General features: G+C 60.3%; 1 protein-coding gene across 2 annotated transcripts in view; it reads left to right on the top strand.

Annotated features, from left to right (window-relative positions):
* PXDN (peroxidasin) overlaps positions 1-16,024 on the top strand; it is a 58,920-nt gene that overhangs the window by 15,459 nt on the left and 27,437 nt on the right. Inside the window, exons 2-6 of one of the 2 annotated variants that reach the window (XM_072938271.1) lie at positions 5,700-5,771; positions 7,287-7,358; positions 10,762-10,833; positions 14,103-14,174; positions 14,505-14,576. In XM_072938271.1, coding sequence (XP_072794372.1) covers positions 5,700-5,771; positions 7,287-7,358; positions 10,762-10,833; positions 14,103-14,174; positions 14,505-14,576 — 360 coding nt within the window. The remainder of the gene's footprint in view (positions 1-5,699; positions 5,772-7,286; positions 7,359-10,761; positions 10,834-14,102; positions 14,175-14,504; positions 14,577-16,024) is intronic. The other variant, XM_072938272.1, reaches the window with a different exon arrangement.

Below are 16,024 nucleotides of genomic sequence, written 5' to 3' on the forward strand. Positions count from 1 at the left end.
TCAGCCTCTGTGCACGCGGTCACCTTCCTGACTCACTGAGCACCTGGTTTCCAGGTGAGGCCCCTGCACAGCTGCAGGGCTGATGTCAGGGCCCCGCAGGTGGCAGGTCAGGGGTGGCACCTGGAGCAGGCATGGTGTCTGAGTCAGTGTGGCGGCCAGTGCCTGGAGCGCGTGCAGGGCCCGGGAGAGACCCTCCAGCAGGGATTTCTCATCTCTGCTGGTCGTTCCTGCTCTGCGTGTGCAGCCGGCCTGCCGTCCTAATTCTGGGATCCCTCCTGCACGAGTCTCTCCTATAAATCGCCCCTTTCCCACATTGGCAGTTTCACCATCGGGGATGTGGGGAGTCTCCTGGGGCTGTTTTCCTGCAGGAATTTATGGATCCGGGGCTGGCGCGGGGGGTCCTTTCCTCTCTGATTCTGTCTCACCGGCCAGTCTCCTGCTCTGCTGGTCTCACCTCATGCAGCCCCCAGAGGAGAGGCAGTGGCACCACCCACTTGCTGTGGATGAGCAAACCGAGGATCAGAGAAGTCAAGGCATTTGTCCAGGATTGCACAGCTGGTGAGGAGCAGAGGAGGGAGTTGAACCCGGGCCTGCTCTGTGCTTCCCTGAGTGACATCCGCTACCTGCCGCCAGACTGGGACTGACAGACCTGCTCAGAGCACTTGTCGGGGTGACCCTGGCCTGGAGGGGGCGTGGCTGTGTGGACACACGTGTGCACACAAGTGTAAGGAGGGAGGGAAGTCTTCCAGGCAGTGTGGCGGCTTTGCGGAGGGGCGTGAGGCTCGTAGGGCCTGCTTAGGGCAGGACTCACGCCCCAGGCCCCGCTGTGCACACCGCAGGCTCTCGGGCACCACGGGAGAGGGAAGCCTGGAGACCCACCGGTGAGGCCCGCGGTGTCGCCCAGACTTCCCCGCACACGGTGCCCTGTCCTTCCCATGCAGGGCGGCTCACCTGCGCCGGGTCCCGCCTTGGCCACGGGAGGTTGTGGGCCGGCCCTTTGAGCGGAGGCAGTGCTGGGCTCCCACGGCCGCCGGGCTGGCGCGAGGCTGTTGTCTGAGGGCTGCTTTCTGGGCTGTTTCTAATCAGGCGGCCTCGCAGACACGCTGAGTCGGGCAGACTGGATTTCACGCTCGCCCAGGCTGCTGTTTTGGCGCCTCGTTTGCTGAGAGACAGGAGTGGGGCCCTTTCCCCTAATGATGCTGCTGTCCTCACCAGGCACCCCACGCCGTGGCTTCCGGGGGCGAAATGGAAAGGCCTTGGGAAAAGTCTTCAGTCCCAGTTCCTGGGATCACCGGGGCACAGGCAGGGCTGGGGTTGGCTGCCAGCCCCCTGGACAGTCACGGTCTGGTCCCGTGGACACCTGCGAGGCCGAGACCCGGCCTGGGAGATGCCCATGCTTGGGCACCGTGTTACGGTGACCACACGGAAGCCGGCCCTTGGGGCTGAGGTTGGTGGGGCCCTACAAGCTCACACGAGCTCCGGCTCACATCCCCTCTGGGCCCAGGACTGCCACTGTGGTCTGCGTCCCCGGACCTTGGACGGTCCCTTCGCTGCTCTGACCTCCCAGCCCCCTCGCCCTTGCTGGTGCCAGCCCCCAGGCTGGAGCCGCGCGCTGCGTCCACGGCTGCGTGAGGCTGAGGTGGCCTTGCCCTAAAGTCATAGTTTCTTGGCGCCCCTGAGGGACTCCTGCGCTGAGACCCTCTGAGTGTGGGGGCTGCACGACCCAGAGATGGTCCCCTGACACAGGCCTGACACACTCAGTGCCCGGTGGGGAGATCCCTGGGCCGTGTGTGACGATCACCACGGAGGTGAGGGTTCCTGGGTCACTGTGCATGCGCGTGGCCTCTTCTCCCTCTGCGACCGTGCCCGGGGGCGTGGGGGCTGTCATCGGTGTACGGAGCAGTCCCTCCCTGCTCGGCGAGCTCTGCTGCTCCGGATGAACACTGTTCGGGCGCTCCTGGGGCGGGGAGGGTGTCTGCAGCCCCCGTGCGCTGCGCCCACTTCCTGGGGAGTTTCCAGAAGATCCTTGTTTGTTGGGGAAGCCCGGAAGCCCTGGTGGTGACAGATGACCGGGCGGCACGGGCACGGGGGGGGGGGGCGGTGCAGGCGATGCCCGCGCGGCCCTGCCCCCACTCCCAGCCCCACCCCGAGGCCCGGCAGGGACGAGCTGAGGGAGCGTTTAGAGCAGGGGCTTTCCCGTTAGCGTTGTCTGTGGAGGTGTTGTGCTTGTGAGAGGAAACATCGCTCTTGGAAAGCAACCGAGCCCCCCGTGCGTGCGTCATAGCGCGGGAGCCGGACGATGCTCTGCGGCCTCGCCCTGTGGGTCGGGCCCCTCGTCTGCTCAGGCGCACGTGGACACTACTGTGAAGCTGAAACATGGGGGGCTTGGGGTACCCACTGAGTTTTAACTACCTTGTAATTGGTCTGCGCTTAGTGTAAGCTCTATGTCACAGGGACACGTGGGCTAAAGGTCAAGAGGATGTGGGGGGGTGCCCGCTGTGTGTGCGCGCGCAGATGCCACTCATGTGTCCACACGGCCTTGCACATACATGTGCATCACACACGCACCCACTGCTGCCTCCCGGCATCACTGAGAGCCGTGACCGTCAAACCTCACCTGCAGAGAGGATCACGGTGCAGAGTCCCGGGCCCCAGCCCCAGAATTTCTGAGTTTGCGGATTTGGGGTGGGTCCCAGAATCCCTTGTGTAACAAGTTCCCGGGGGACCACGCTGAGGACACCGCTAAGAGAGCTCTCACTCTGCGACTCAGGTAACAAATTGAGTGATGAGTAACAAGTAGGTTACTAAAGTAATACATCCGTCCAGGAGCTCCCACAGAGCAGGGCTGGCTCAGGTGGGAAGCAGCCCCCGAGGTCGGCGGCTGTGCCCCGTGTCCAGGTCATGCTTTGGAGTGACCGTGGCTCCTCCTCCCCACAGGTCGTCAGCCCCGGCCTGTCTGTCTGGGCTGAGGTCTCAGAGCCTCTGACTTTCTACTCCCCCTGCTGCTCCAGAAGACGCTCCTGAGTGTGAGTGTGTGTGCGTGCCGGGCATGCGAGCACCTCCCTCTGCAGAGGGGGGAATGATTGCTCGCGCCATGCGCTCGCCCTCCCCGCCGTGCACTCGGCCACAGCCGTGGGTGGGTCAGGCCACGTGGTGAGTCTGGGCCCAGCTCTTGTGTTTGCAGTTCTGGGACCTCAGCTTGGTGCTTTTTTACCGTGAGCCCCCTTCCGTGGGAAAGAGGCCCTCTGTGCGCCGTAATTGTGCGTCCCCTGATTTCTGGCTGAGACAGTGGGGGGCTGACGTGACTGCTTCTGAGAAGTTGTGAAGCGCCCGCTTCACAGACCGCACTGTCCGGTAGGAGCCGGATGTGACCCACGTATATAATGTAAACTTTCCAGCAGCTTCAATAAAAATTGGAAAGAAACAGGTTAATTTTACTAAGACTTTAACTGTATATAAACACAGTTCTGTTTCAGTGTAATGATCAGTGTGCAGGTTTATCAATGACGTATGTAAATTAGATTTTTCGTACCAGGTGGCTGAGACCTGGTGTGCGAGTCCCAAGGCCCCAGGCCCCCGGCCCCCAGCATTGCCGGCCGCCCCACGCTGCTCGGGGCCGGTGTGCGGGGCTGCTGCCTTGGCACCTCCCTCCACTGCACCGACCGGGGGACAGTTGGTCCAGAGCCTCTCCTGCCACCCACTTGGGTCTGATCTCACGGTGCCAGGTCCTCCCTCCCTGTCGGTCTGCTTTCTGGTTCCCCCTGTGGCCCCCTGTGGCCTGGGGTTTATGGACAAGGGGATGGAGCCAGGGGCTGCATGTTTTCAAGCCGCGGTCTTGACTCTGAACTTGAAACTCCGTTCTTGAGTAAATAGTGTTCTGGGTGACACGTCCGCACGGCTCCCACTGAGACGCATGGCCCAGGCCGTCTCGGGGCTTCCCCTCATGTGGGGTCTTCTGTGCAAACCCTGTGAAAGCTCAGTGTCCAGCGAGGTAAGAGAACACAGGTCGTCTGGTTTACACTGAAGTCTCGGCTGGCCAGAGTCCCCTCTACATTCAGACTCCAGAATCTGCGTCCCCCAGAGGTCCTCCTCATCTGTCCTCCCCTCCCAGCCCCTCCCCGGGGACGGGAGGGTGGAATCCGCTCTGTTCTGCACACGAATGTGAGCAGCTGTTTACTAGAAAACCAGGCTGTGTGTGCAGGGGAGGAGCACGCTGCTGGGCTGCAGGGTCATCAGAGAGAGCGAGCCAGGGTGAGGGTCTGTGCTGCCCACGATGGTGGCGGGGGACCCGAGAACCTGAGCCGAAGCAGGGAGGGAGATGCCGGGGCGCTGCGCGTCACTGCTGACCCCCGCGCCAGACGCTTGTCATTTTAGTGACTCAAACGCTCCCTGAGCTGCCTCTTACCGTGCCGTTAACTAGAACCCTTTCCGGAAGTCAGTTACAGTTACTAAACTAGCTCAAAATAATCGGATTCCTGAGAAGATCGTGACACTAAAAGCTCAGCAAACATCACAAGAGAGCTGTCCACCCGCTCGGGCCCAGGGCCCTGTGGGGGTCCCCGGCGCTGTCGCGACAGGGCATCGATGACCCGATTCGGGCAGAGGTCTCCTCCCGCAGCCCCGGAGGCTGCAAGTCCTAAGTCAGGGGTTGGTGGGGCTGGGGCTGGTCCCGCTGCGCCCCGAGGGCGATCTGCGCCCCCTCCCAGCTCTGCAGGCTCTCGGTGGTCCTCACGTGGAGTCCCCGTGTGCCTGCCTCCCAGTCTCCCCTCTTACAGGGACTCCAGCTGTGCTGGACCAGGGCCACCTGATGACCTCACTCTCCCGTGGTCACCTCTGTAAGGACTCTGTCTCCAAATACGGTCCCGTCTGAGGCCCTGGGGGTCGGGCTGCAATGTGTGAACTTGAGGGGGGTCGCAGTTCAACCCATAATAATCCCTGTTGGACTGTGACAGGAGGGGTCACGCCTGTGAGCGTGGAATTTAACTTCTCTAAGACTCCTTGGTAAAGAAAGTGGTCTCGTCTAATTCTCAGTGACTTTCAGACCTGTTAAACTGCTGGATTTTAGTTCAGGCCGGAGTGGGCGGGCGTGGGAGTCTCTGTGGACCACCTGCCCCTGCGCGTGGCCCCGGAGCCAGCGCGCCTCCCCTGCCGGGCCAGCGTGTGGCGGGCGCCCCCGCTGCCCCGGTGAGGCTGAGGTGCACACGCTGAGTAGCCCGGCTCTGCCGGTTTGCCAGCCGAGCGAGCTTTGTGGCTTTGAGCCCTTCAGCCTGAAGTCGCTTGCTGAGGACATCACAGGTGGTTGCTAGCCAGCCAGCTCCCGCCCAGAAGCCACGGGGCGAACGCTGCTGCGTCTCCACGCTGGCCCCGCTGCGGTCTCCCAGAGTCCCTGCAGCCCCCGGCGGCGCTTGCTGGCGTCACACTGACAGCCTGGAGTGCCCTGCTGCCCGGACGCGGGATCCGCGCTGCCTCTGGGTACCTGTTGCTCAGACCGGCTTCTGCCCTGTGAGGGGCCAGCTGTCGCCCCAACGAGTGTCCTGTTTTTCTCGCCTCCTCCTGCGGGCGGTTCACCCAGGAGTGAGCTGCGAGGCTGCGTGTCTCAGCTGCTCCACCAGCGTTTGGGGACGGGGTACTTCACAGGGACGCAGGGCTGGGATCGGCAGCAGATTCTCTCTGTAAACGTGTTTCTTGTTTCTTCACAGGGATCTTCGCTTTAACAGAATCAGAGAGATCCAGCCGGGGGCATTCAGGGGGCTGAGAAACTTGAACACACTGTAAGTCTCCCCGTTGTCCTGGGCACCAGTGCAGAAACCATCACGTCATCGCGTCCCCGTCCTTTCCCCTCCCCCTCCCGCGTGTCCCGGACGCTGGGGCCACCCCACTGCCCCCGGCAGGCAGGCGTGGCTGGCGAGGTGGAGGTGGAGCCTGACAGAGGGTCATGCACTCGAAACCCTGGATTCAGGGGCCCTTGTGGGGTCGTCCCTCTGTCTTGTGTGATGCCCAAGAGCCTGTCCGTCCTCTGTGGGTGTGTCCTGTCCCAGGCCTGTGCCGGTTCACATCTGCCCCCACAGCGTGGACCCCTGGGGGGTTGGGGTACCATCTGGCTGTGCCCCAGTGTCTAGCCCGCAAGGGTGGAGCAGTGCTGGGTGGTTCTGCAGCCGACTCCAGGCTGCCGTGGGCTGTGCCGAGCCAGGTGGGAGGCAGTGCTTGGGTTCTGCCCAGGAGGTGACCTTGGCACAGGGGGTGTGCGGGCCATGGCGGTCGGGAACTGTCACCACTGCCCTGTGGGCCTGGAGGGAGGGCGTGTGGCTCAGGACCGGCTCCCTCCCTGTGAATCAGGCTGCTTATCGGCAGAGACCCACTTCAGGGACACCCCTGGCCTCCCAGCGGGCAGGAGTGGGGACTGTGAGACACAGCAGGGTGGGGAGGGAGGGCTTCCTTCTCTGCTGTGTCCAGAGCTGAGGCAGGGTGGGCAGATGCAGACACCGGTTCCAGGAGAAAACTGGCCAGAGGGAGGGTGAGACCCCCAATGTGCTGTTGGCTGAGTAGGCCTGTGCTCGGCGGAGGCTGTTATTATGGCCCGTGGTCTGAGCATCCCGTGGCCTCCTCCACGGCAACCGGTGTGAGCTGGTATTATGGCCCGTGGTCTGAGCATCCGTGGCCTCCTCCGCGGCAACCGGTGTGAGCTGGTATTATGGCCCGTGGCCTGAGCGTCCCGTGGCCTCCTCCGCGGCAGCCGGTGTGAGCTGGTATTATGGCCCGTGGCCTGAGCGTCCCGTGGCCTCCTCCGCGGCAGCCGGTGTGAGCTGGTATTATGGCCTGTGGCCTGAGCGTCCCGTGGCCTCCTCCGCGGCAGCCGGTGTGAGCTGGTATTATGGCCCGTGGCCTGAGCGTCCCGTGGCCTCCTCCGCGGCAGCCGGTGTGAGCTGGTATTATGGCCCGTGGCCTGAGCGTCCCGTGGCCTCCTCCGCGGCAGCCGGTGTGAGCTGGTATTATGGCCCGTGGCCTGAGCGTCCCGTGGCCTCCTCCGCGGCAGCCGGTGTGAGCTGGTATTATGGCCCGTGGCCTGAGCGTCCCGTGGCCTCCTCCGCGGCAGCCGGTGTGAGCTGGTATTATGGCCCGTGGCCTGAGCGTCCCGTGGCCTCCTCCGCGGTGCTTGGCGGATGCTGGTATTATGGCCCGTGGTCTGAGCGTCCTGTGGCCTCCTCCGCGATGCTTGGTGTGAGCTTCTGACAGGAGCTCGGCAGTGTTGCTGCTCTGCTCTTCTCACGGGAGCTTCCTCTCCGCAGGCTCCTCAACAACAACCAGATCAGGAGTGTGCCCGGCGGGTCGTTTGAGGACCTGGAGAACCTGAAATACCTGTAAGTGCGGACCGGGCTTGGGCCGTTTGAGCGGAATGTCGCGCTGTTTGTGATTTACAGTAAATAACATTCACGTGAGGAGGGGGTCCTGTTTTCAGAGGGCGAGTGAAGTTGGGCTGGGGTTTCTCGGGGGAGCTGTCCTCAGCATGAAGCATTGCCTTCTGTGACGTTCAGTTTCTCCACTTCTTGAGGTGCAAGGGGGGGAATTCGTACTCAGCTGCCGACGGGAACAGCCCCGCGCTTGCTGCTCGGCTCCGAGCTGCTGTCCAGCTGCGGGCGGGGTGTAGGGTGCAGGCGCACGTCCCTCTGCAGTGCCAGGCGCTCCTGCTAACGTCCCCCATCCTCCTCCACGCGATTTCACCGCTTACTTTTCCGTAGTTCAGCGTTACTTTACTTTCCAAATTGACGTGAATTAATAAGCTTATTAGCATTTAAAACATCTGCTTGTGGAAGTCAGTTTTGCAGTTGGAAGATGACCTCGCCTGGCTTCATTCCTTCACAGGCACTCACTGTAAAGCTGGGAACTTTTAAGGAAACACAATGAGTGTGTGGCTGGTTCTGCACAGATTAGAAGTGCGTGCCGTGTGCTTCGAGCAAATTACTTTCAGGACTCCGGTAACTTCAGGAGCACTGTTTTAATGAGGGGCTTATCTCAGTGATTCTGGGGAGGTGTGTGAGCCTGGACGTCTTGAAGTCACTTGTGCTTCGATGAGACGGTGGTTCTGAACCGGAGGCGGCACTGACTCTGCAGGAGAAGACGTCTCCCCCCATGAAGGGTCTGCAGGTGCCGTGTCTGGACACGTTTGTCCATCATGCTCAGTGCAGTGTGTTAGGGTTTACTGAGTAATGTTCACACCATGCCATTTTGCTTATTTTTATTTTCTTAATTTTATTTATTCATGTTTTTTAAGAGCAAGGAAAGGTTTAATGGACCTGCTGCTGCAGACAAGAGCCGCTCACAGATGAAGTGCCTGCGCCTTGTCGCTTATTTTTGAAACAAGGGATGGGCCTTCTGTGTTTTCTTGGGTTTTTATTTACTTATGTGTTTATGTTTTGCTTTGTTGTTTTTTTTTTTTAATTTTAAGTGCTATGCAAGCTCCAGAAGAAAGTGTTTATTTTCTGGAAGGCAGATTCAGAAATTACCCGATAAGCAGTATTTGAGGCGTGTGTATGTTTAGACTTTAAAGGATTCTTTTGTCACTTTGTATTTTGCTTTTGATCTGAATTACTTAAGAGGACCTTATTGTTTACTCTGCAAATATATTTAGCGTTAAGTGATTGGGGTGTTTCATTTTTCACTGAAGACAGTTTTTTAAAATAATATTTTTCAGCCTGGTCTGTTGACCGGCTTGTTCTCAAGACGTCTGCGCTCCCACCTTTTCCCCTCCCTCCCGCCCGAGCCTGGCCAAGAGGCCCACTGGCGGCAGGCCTCGCAGGTCCCCGGGTTGAGCAGTGCTCAGCAGTAACCAGATGAGACGGACCGTGACGAGAAGGGGCATGAGGACAGGTACGCGGCTGTGGTGGGAGGGTCCCGGACCCCCTCCTCCGGCTGCCGTGGTTCCCGGCCCCCTCCGGTCCCCAGGCCTCGGGAGGGTGCGCCCCGACAGGCGCTGGTTTGGGAGACCGTGCAGCACATACTCAGAGGCTTAGGGAGCGCACTGATGATTTCAGCCTTGCGTATTTACCAGTGCCAAGGTGTGTTTCTAGAAGCTGAGTGTCCGTATCATCCCAGTGACTTCCGGTTAAGAAGTGAACCTCCTCCTTAACTAGTATTTCCTAACGGTGACGTTAGCCCTTGAGGTGGTGAGGACTCCTGTTCAAAGGGCCAACTCTGATAAAGCAGAGACTTACTTCCAGTTTATTATTAGAAGGTGATGGATACTCAGTTGTTCTCACGAAGACAGACCACTCTGGTGTCTCTGTCGACATGCATGGGTTTGTGCACGTATCCTTACGAGGACTCCTCTGCTCTGATTTCTTCGAAGTGCATGCAAGGTGGTGTCCATGGGCACAGAAACCTCCTGGGCTCAGGCTCACTTCCTACGGGGGTGCCCCCGGGGTGGTGACTCCCCTGAACGGGGGCTGCCCGCGGGGTGCGCTCGAGAGCTTTCTGTGTATCTGCTGAACTTGAGCCGTCCCGTGAGGCCCTGCTGCTCTCCCACTTCACACACGAGGAGACCGAGGCAGAGAAACGTTGATTCTTACTCGAGACCACGTGGCTGGTGAGGAGCGTTGCAGGGACCCCTCCCCGCAGCCTGAGGAAGTGACGCCGGGCCGGGCCTCTGTCAGAGGCCCCCAGCCTCAGTCTGGGGGAAGATTCTGGCTGGTTTGTGTTACGGCTTGTGGTTCTCCGTGAAGCAGCCTCAGCGGATTTGCACGGAGAGAAGGGGGGGCACTTGGGAGGACGGCGGCTCTGAGAGCACAGCAGGCCGTTAGACGGGCCGCAGCGCACACTAGGGCTCAGATGCAGGGACGCACGCCCCGGCACGCCAGCGGTGGAGAAACGCCCAGGGCGGGCGTCTCTGCGTCCAAGCGCAGGATTCCTCCTACTTCCAGCAGCCTTCTTGGGAGGTCGGCCGCTGCAGGGTCGTGTGATGAGGTCCAGGACCCAGCGCCTCGCGCTTTTGTGGTTCTGGGGGAATCGTGGTACTTTGGAGTGGAAGTCCTCACCTGTGGTAGGTTCCTTCAGGAGTTGGCCAGCGCTTTCTGTAAAGGACGGGGCAGGACCTACCTGAGACTTTGAGGACCAAACATCTGAGCACAAAACTCACTAAACGAGTGGCCATGGCCGTGTGCCGACAAAGCTGTGTTACGGACACTGAAGCCTGAATTTTACATGCCACTGAATACTGTGCTTCTCGTGAAATTTTTAACCATTAAAAAATGTAAGAGCCATTCACAGCTGCAGGCCGTGCGGAGACAGGCAGCGGGCCAGCCGCGGGGTTCTTCTGATCAGCCCTGGCTGCGTCTGTCTCAGAAGAACCGGATTCCGGCGGGTCAGTCTCCGTAACGCCTGCCCCTCAGAGGACTCCTGGGTGTTCTGAAACCGTGTGGGTATCAGGCGCAGAATCCTACATTCAGTGCGTCTCACGTGTTTGTCAGAATGATTTTATTTCCCTCAGGCTCTGAAGCAAGTGCCTTGTCAGCCACTCGCAAGCTGAACTCCGAGACTGTGACTTTCCGGAAGACGGAGCGGTGGTCTGGCCGTCTCCGGGGAGGCCTTCCTTGGTGGGGGGGGGGGCGCGCCTCGGTGGGAGGACCTGTGCTCCCCGTGTGAGCGTCCTCTGTAGCCCAGAGCGGCCCTGGCTTGAAGGCTGTCTCCGCGGGCCCACTTGATGCCTCTTCCCACCCGACGCCCGGCCTCGGGTGTGCGTGCTAACCCTCCCCGTGTTTCTTGTTTCAGCTATCTGTACAAGAATGAGATCCAGGCAATTGACAGGCAAGCGTTTAAGGGACTTGCCTCTCTAGAGCAACTGTAAGTGACCCCGCTCTGCAGCTCCTTGGACTTCGCCTGCCCTTGCCTCTCGTGGGGAGACGGGCCCAGCCTGCTGTTTGCACGATGCATGTCTGTGCCAAGGGGGACGTAGGGGCGTGCATGCAGGTGGAAGAGCAGCAGTCAGCTAGCGATCCCGCGGCCTGCCCGACCCCATCCATCCCGCGTCCGTCCATGCTTGCTGGTTCCCACCGCGCACCACGCCCTGCGCCCGGCATCCGGGGTACGGGGGCAGCGAGCTCGAGGGACCCTGGGGCCCTGGTGTTCCCTGTTTAACGGAGACAGGGTTGCTAGCAGATCTGAGCCAGTAGCGGTCTTCTGGGGAGAAGCGTGGGGCCGTGGGGCCGTGGGGCGAGGGGCTGTTATCATTGCTCAGGATTTCCTGTTTATGAGTCTGCACGCAGTTTACTTTCTTCATTCGTGACGTCACTGTTTTGGAGAAAATAAACGTTTTCCACGTGTCTCTAGTCAGCGTTCGCCAGATGCTGTTTCTCTGGATGCGTGTGAAGTCAGCATGTCCGTCTGAAGTAGAGTTCCTGGTCAGAGGAGCTTTTTGGACTTGCTTGCATGTCGGTCACCTTCCAGGCGATGGGCGGGAGCGCGTCCCCGGAGCACCCCGTGTCAGGCGGTGTTACCCCCGTGGACGCGGCAGCTGGTGATGCGTTCTCAGGGTTTGCTGGTTGGCCGGGCACGGAAGCCTCTCCCGAGGCCTGCAGGTGGAGCTGGGGAGGCCTCACCTGAACCCGGCGCTTCAGAAGCGCACGCAGGGCTCGTGTTTCTAAATACCATCCCTTTATTCGACCGAGAGCTGCTTTCCTGAGCCTGCTGTGCCCGGCGTGGAGCAGATTTGGGAAGCAGTTGTCTGTGAGGGTCGTGCCCTCTGCTTCAGGGAGAAGGACTTGGGGGTCCAGGTCCTCGCAGAGACACGTGGCAGCCTCTGCAGGGCACCTGGGTGGCAGGGGGAGGCACCAGGCAGCACGTCCGCGTCCCGCACGTCCCAGTGGAGCAGGGGCTGTGGCTGGATGCGCCAACCAGACTGCAGCTCGGTGGGGCCCGTCAGGTCTTGTGGGCGGAGGGGGTTCTTTTTTAGGAGAAAAGAGGTGAAGTCTGGAGAAACAGGAGGCAAAAGGAATGGCATCATCGGAGCCCTGAGTGGGTTGGGGGGCAGCCGTGTCAGGGGCTCCCAGCCCAAGACCTGGGGCTGGAGGGAGGGAGGGGGCCTCTGCTGCCCAGACGCAGGGGTGAAGGGATGAGGGTCCCGTCCCCTCAACCCCTGGGGGCACCGGGAGGGAGCAGGGGAGCGTTTCCTCAGGCCCGCGGGTGGACGCTGCCCCTGCCGTGTGTGGAGCGCTGCGGGTCCCACCACCTCCGTCCCCTCTCCAGACTCAGCACCAGAGGCAGGTGCTCCCAGCCAGAGGGGAGGCCGGCGGGAGGAGGGGGCTGTGATCCGGGCCCCCGAGTCTGCCCAGCATCTCTGCCGTCCTGGGCGTTAAAGACACGCAGAGGCGTTTGCGCATGCTTACCGATTGTTTGCGCTAAGTCTACTCCCGTGGGGTCTCCCTAACCGGCGGGGGCAGGAGACTGGACAGGCTGGGGGGAGGCTCGTGGAGAAGGAACTTGGTGGTGGCCTGAAGCCTGAGGCCGGCCGGCTGCCCTGAGTGCATCCGCAGCTCTGACTTCTGACCCAGAGGCACTGACAGGCTCGGGGCTTCCAGGTACCTGCAGAGCTGCCCTGTCCAGCAGCCTGGGGGGAGCCTCACCTGGGCTCCCTGGAAGGCAGCGGGCAGGGGGCAGGGACGGTGGACTGGGTTGGGGGCCCCTTTCCTGCCTTTGGCCTGGTTTTCTCTCTGCTGTCGGGAGGGGTAGCTGCACCCCTGGGCGTCCTCAAGGCCGCCCTCACGTCTGGTCAGCCTCCTCTTGGCCGCTTGCCCTGTTGGCTGTGGGCACGTCGATTTTTAAACAGCCACTCAGAATTGGGGTTGGCGTGACCTCCCTTCGTCTGCGCTCTCCCTCGACCCACCCAGCTGGCCCGCAGCCCCCTGAACGTGGCTGAGCGTGTCTCCACGTGCAGCGTGTCTGTGCCTGGCACGGGGGAGAGCCCCCAGGGGCTGGTCCCCAGTGGCCGTTGGGGATGTGCATCCTGGGTGGTCACTAAGGAAGGTGTCCCCTTTAATCCTCCTCTCAGGACCCCACTCAGGCAGAGAGGGCGGGGGACACAGGCCCGTCCCCGCCGGGCTGGGGGAGGGGAGGGTGGGAAGCCCTGTAGCCACGTCATTGCGGGCACGCAGACTCACTGGCTGGTTCTCCCAGCGAGCTGGCCCAGGGGACCAGGCGCGGACGGGACAGGGAGGGTGCAGGCGAAGCCGGGCGACCTTGAAGTCACCGAAGTTTCGGAGTTAGCAAGGGGCTCTGGGGATGGCGAGGGGCTCTGGGGACGGCGCGGGCACAGAGAGGGCGTGCTTGCTGGGTTGGCCTGCCTCGGCTCCTGGTGCTTGGGTCCCCACGCGCCTTGAAGGGGCAGGCGCGTGCTTGAGGGGGTGGCGAGGCTGTGGCCGGAGGGGCTCGTGCAAAAGCCCCTGGTGGAAGGTGACTTGTGTGTTTTTCTCAGGGAAAAACTCACAGATTTTCAAAGTGAGAGAAGCGGTATTCACGAAAATTAGAAGAAACCGCTTTTACCAGAGACGGTCAGTTATGGAAAGTGAGGAGTTGTGCCCAGGGCGGAGGTGTGAGCAGGGGGCGTCTGAGGACACGCGCGGCTTCCTGAGCCGGTGCAGCTCCCCTCCTGTTGTTCTGGGGGTGGCTGTCTCCGTGGGTGGCAGGCACCCCGTGTCGGCTGGAGGTGTAGGTCAGGCTCTCCTGAATTCGACAGTGAGTTAGAAGGTGTGGGTGAAGGCGTCCGCATCCTGAATGCGTGCTGTCGTGGAGGCCCTGCTGACTTCTCCTGGGAAGGTCTGCCTGTGCGGGAAGTGAGCGGCCCTGGCTCCTCCCCTCTGGGTGGGAAGGAGGCCGGTCGGAGCGCGTGGCCCTTAGCTACCTGCCCCGCAGACCCGATGGTCTGCGCTCCGTCTCCCCACTTGCTGACTTCACCCGTTGTCCGCAGGGCGCAGGGCACCCGGGGAGTTCCCTGTTGACCTGCAGATCTGAAATGACTTAGAGAAGAAATGTGGTCAGCAGAAAGTCCATAGACCTGTAGAAGGAAATTGAAATCATTGTAAATTGTTTCTTTTCCATCTTTTTTAAACCTTTTCTAGATACCTGCACTTTAATCAGATAGAAACTTTGGACCCAGAGTCATTTCAACACCTGCCAAAGCTGGAGAGGCTGTAAGTTGCGTTTCCTTCCTGACCTTCCCTCCTCACCTGCAGCGCCTGGGGCCCCGGCTCCGCGTTCGCGGCGATAGCGTGAAGGTCGCTCCTGCTCGCACACCCGGAGACGTTGGTAGACAATTCACAAGCGGGACTTGCCCGTCCCCTTTGTTGGGGAGCTGACAAAACGGGAAATGTAGTCGCGTTCTGCACTGAGTGACCCCCTCAGATTCACTTGTGTGAAACACGCGTCACTGAGACGGTTTTAAAAGCTGGCCTGGTTAACTGCTTGGGCTCTTTTGCACACTTTTAAGAAGGACTTCAAAGAGCTGTTTTGGTTTGTTACAGGTTTTTACACAACAACCGAATTACACATTTGGTTCCGGGAACATTTAGTCACTTGGAATCTATGAAAAGATTGTAAGTAGAATGACCTTTGACGTTGCCTTCAGCAAAGACTGACTCCTCCAGGCTGTGCGCTTACCTGACCTTTCTGCTGGGTGTTCTGAAGAATGTATTGCAAACTGAATATTCGTTAGGAAGGGAGCATGCACGAGGCAGAGGGGGTTAAACCACCAGAGCGCAGAATGGAAACCCAGGGGACCCAGAACGCACCGCAGACCCGTGCTCTCGTGGCAAGCAAGGCTTCTTCAAAGTCAGTTTGCTTTGTTCGGTTGCAGGGGAGGTGGCTAGCTTTAGTCAGTTAGTTAGTCAGTCTCTAACGGAGGTGCCAGGGATTGAACCCAGGAACTCGCGCATGCTGAGCAGGCTCTCTGCCACTGGGCTGTACCCTCCCCCTTAAATCGATTTTATATTCTTCAGATTAACCTTTAATTCCATGTTGCCTCTGTTACTGGTGGAAATAAAGTCAGTCTGCAAGGCATCTCTACACTGTATCCTGTGCCTTTGCCGTAGGCGTGTACGTAGCGGAATTCTCCTTGTTTCTAGGTCTCTCAGAATGCTTCACCTCCACGCTGAGTCATTCCTTATCGTGGGACTAGGGCTCCCGATACTGAGGGAGAAGGCCGCCCGACGACCTATTTGTGTTCTTCCTCGAGGTCTGGAAGGCCATTGTTTGTCAGTTAGGTATTACTGAGTGTGGACAATGAAGCTTGAGAGACAGAGGCTCTCAGCAGCAAGCCGCAGCCCACAGCGGCCTTCGGTTTATTGTTTTTTGCTTTAGCGAAGTAAGACACAGGCTTCTGTCACAATTTATGATTGCTTTTGGTTCTTCGGGATAAAGAAATCCCCAGCCAAACTGAAAACTGCGTTCTGGGTAGCAGATAAGACGACTGCTGCCCATTTGATAGTCGAGAGCGAGTAGATAAAAATTGCCAGCAGCGCCCGAGACGCTCAGGGCGGCGGGGGTTACCTGAGTCTGCAAGACACTGAGAAAGTTTTCCTCCGGTTCTCGCCTCCTTTGGCCAGCCCCTCAGCCCCGGGGTCTCGGTGCTATGCGCTGGCTGCCCCCGGCCTCCACTCAGTCTGTGAGACTCGGGTTTCTCCGCCTCATTGAGCCGCCCCTCACCCCCGGCCCCAGCGGCAGGGCAGGGGGACTTCCTTCCCCATCCGCTTGGCCTGGGCAGGGCTGGCCACTGGCACGCACCTGGGCTCGCCTCTCCTCCTCTGTCTCAGGGCCCACCCTGAGCACAGAGGTCCTGCTCCTTAACAATTTATGATTGTCAGAGAGGCCATCAGGCCAGGGGAGCCAGGCGGGTGCTGGGTCCCCCACAGCTTCGCTTGTCAGAGAGATGGCCATCCAGGCTGGGGGCCGGTTCTGCCTGCCAGCCGCTCCGAGCCAGCGTCCCAGGGTAACGCAGGTGGGAGGTGTGCATCGCAGGCCTCGATCTCCCGGGCACTCTGGCCTG

This window comes from Vicugna pacos, chromosome 15 (genome assembly GCF_048564905.1).
Source record: "Vicugna pacos chromosome 15, VicPac4, whole genome shotgun sequence".
In the NCBI taxonomy this organism is placed as follows: domain Eukaryota; kingdom Metazoa; phylum Chordata; class Mammalia; order Artiodactyla; family Camelidae; genus Vicugna; species Vicugna pacos.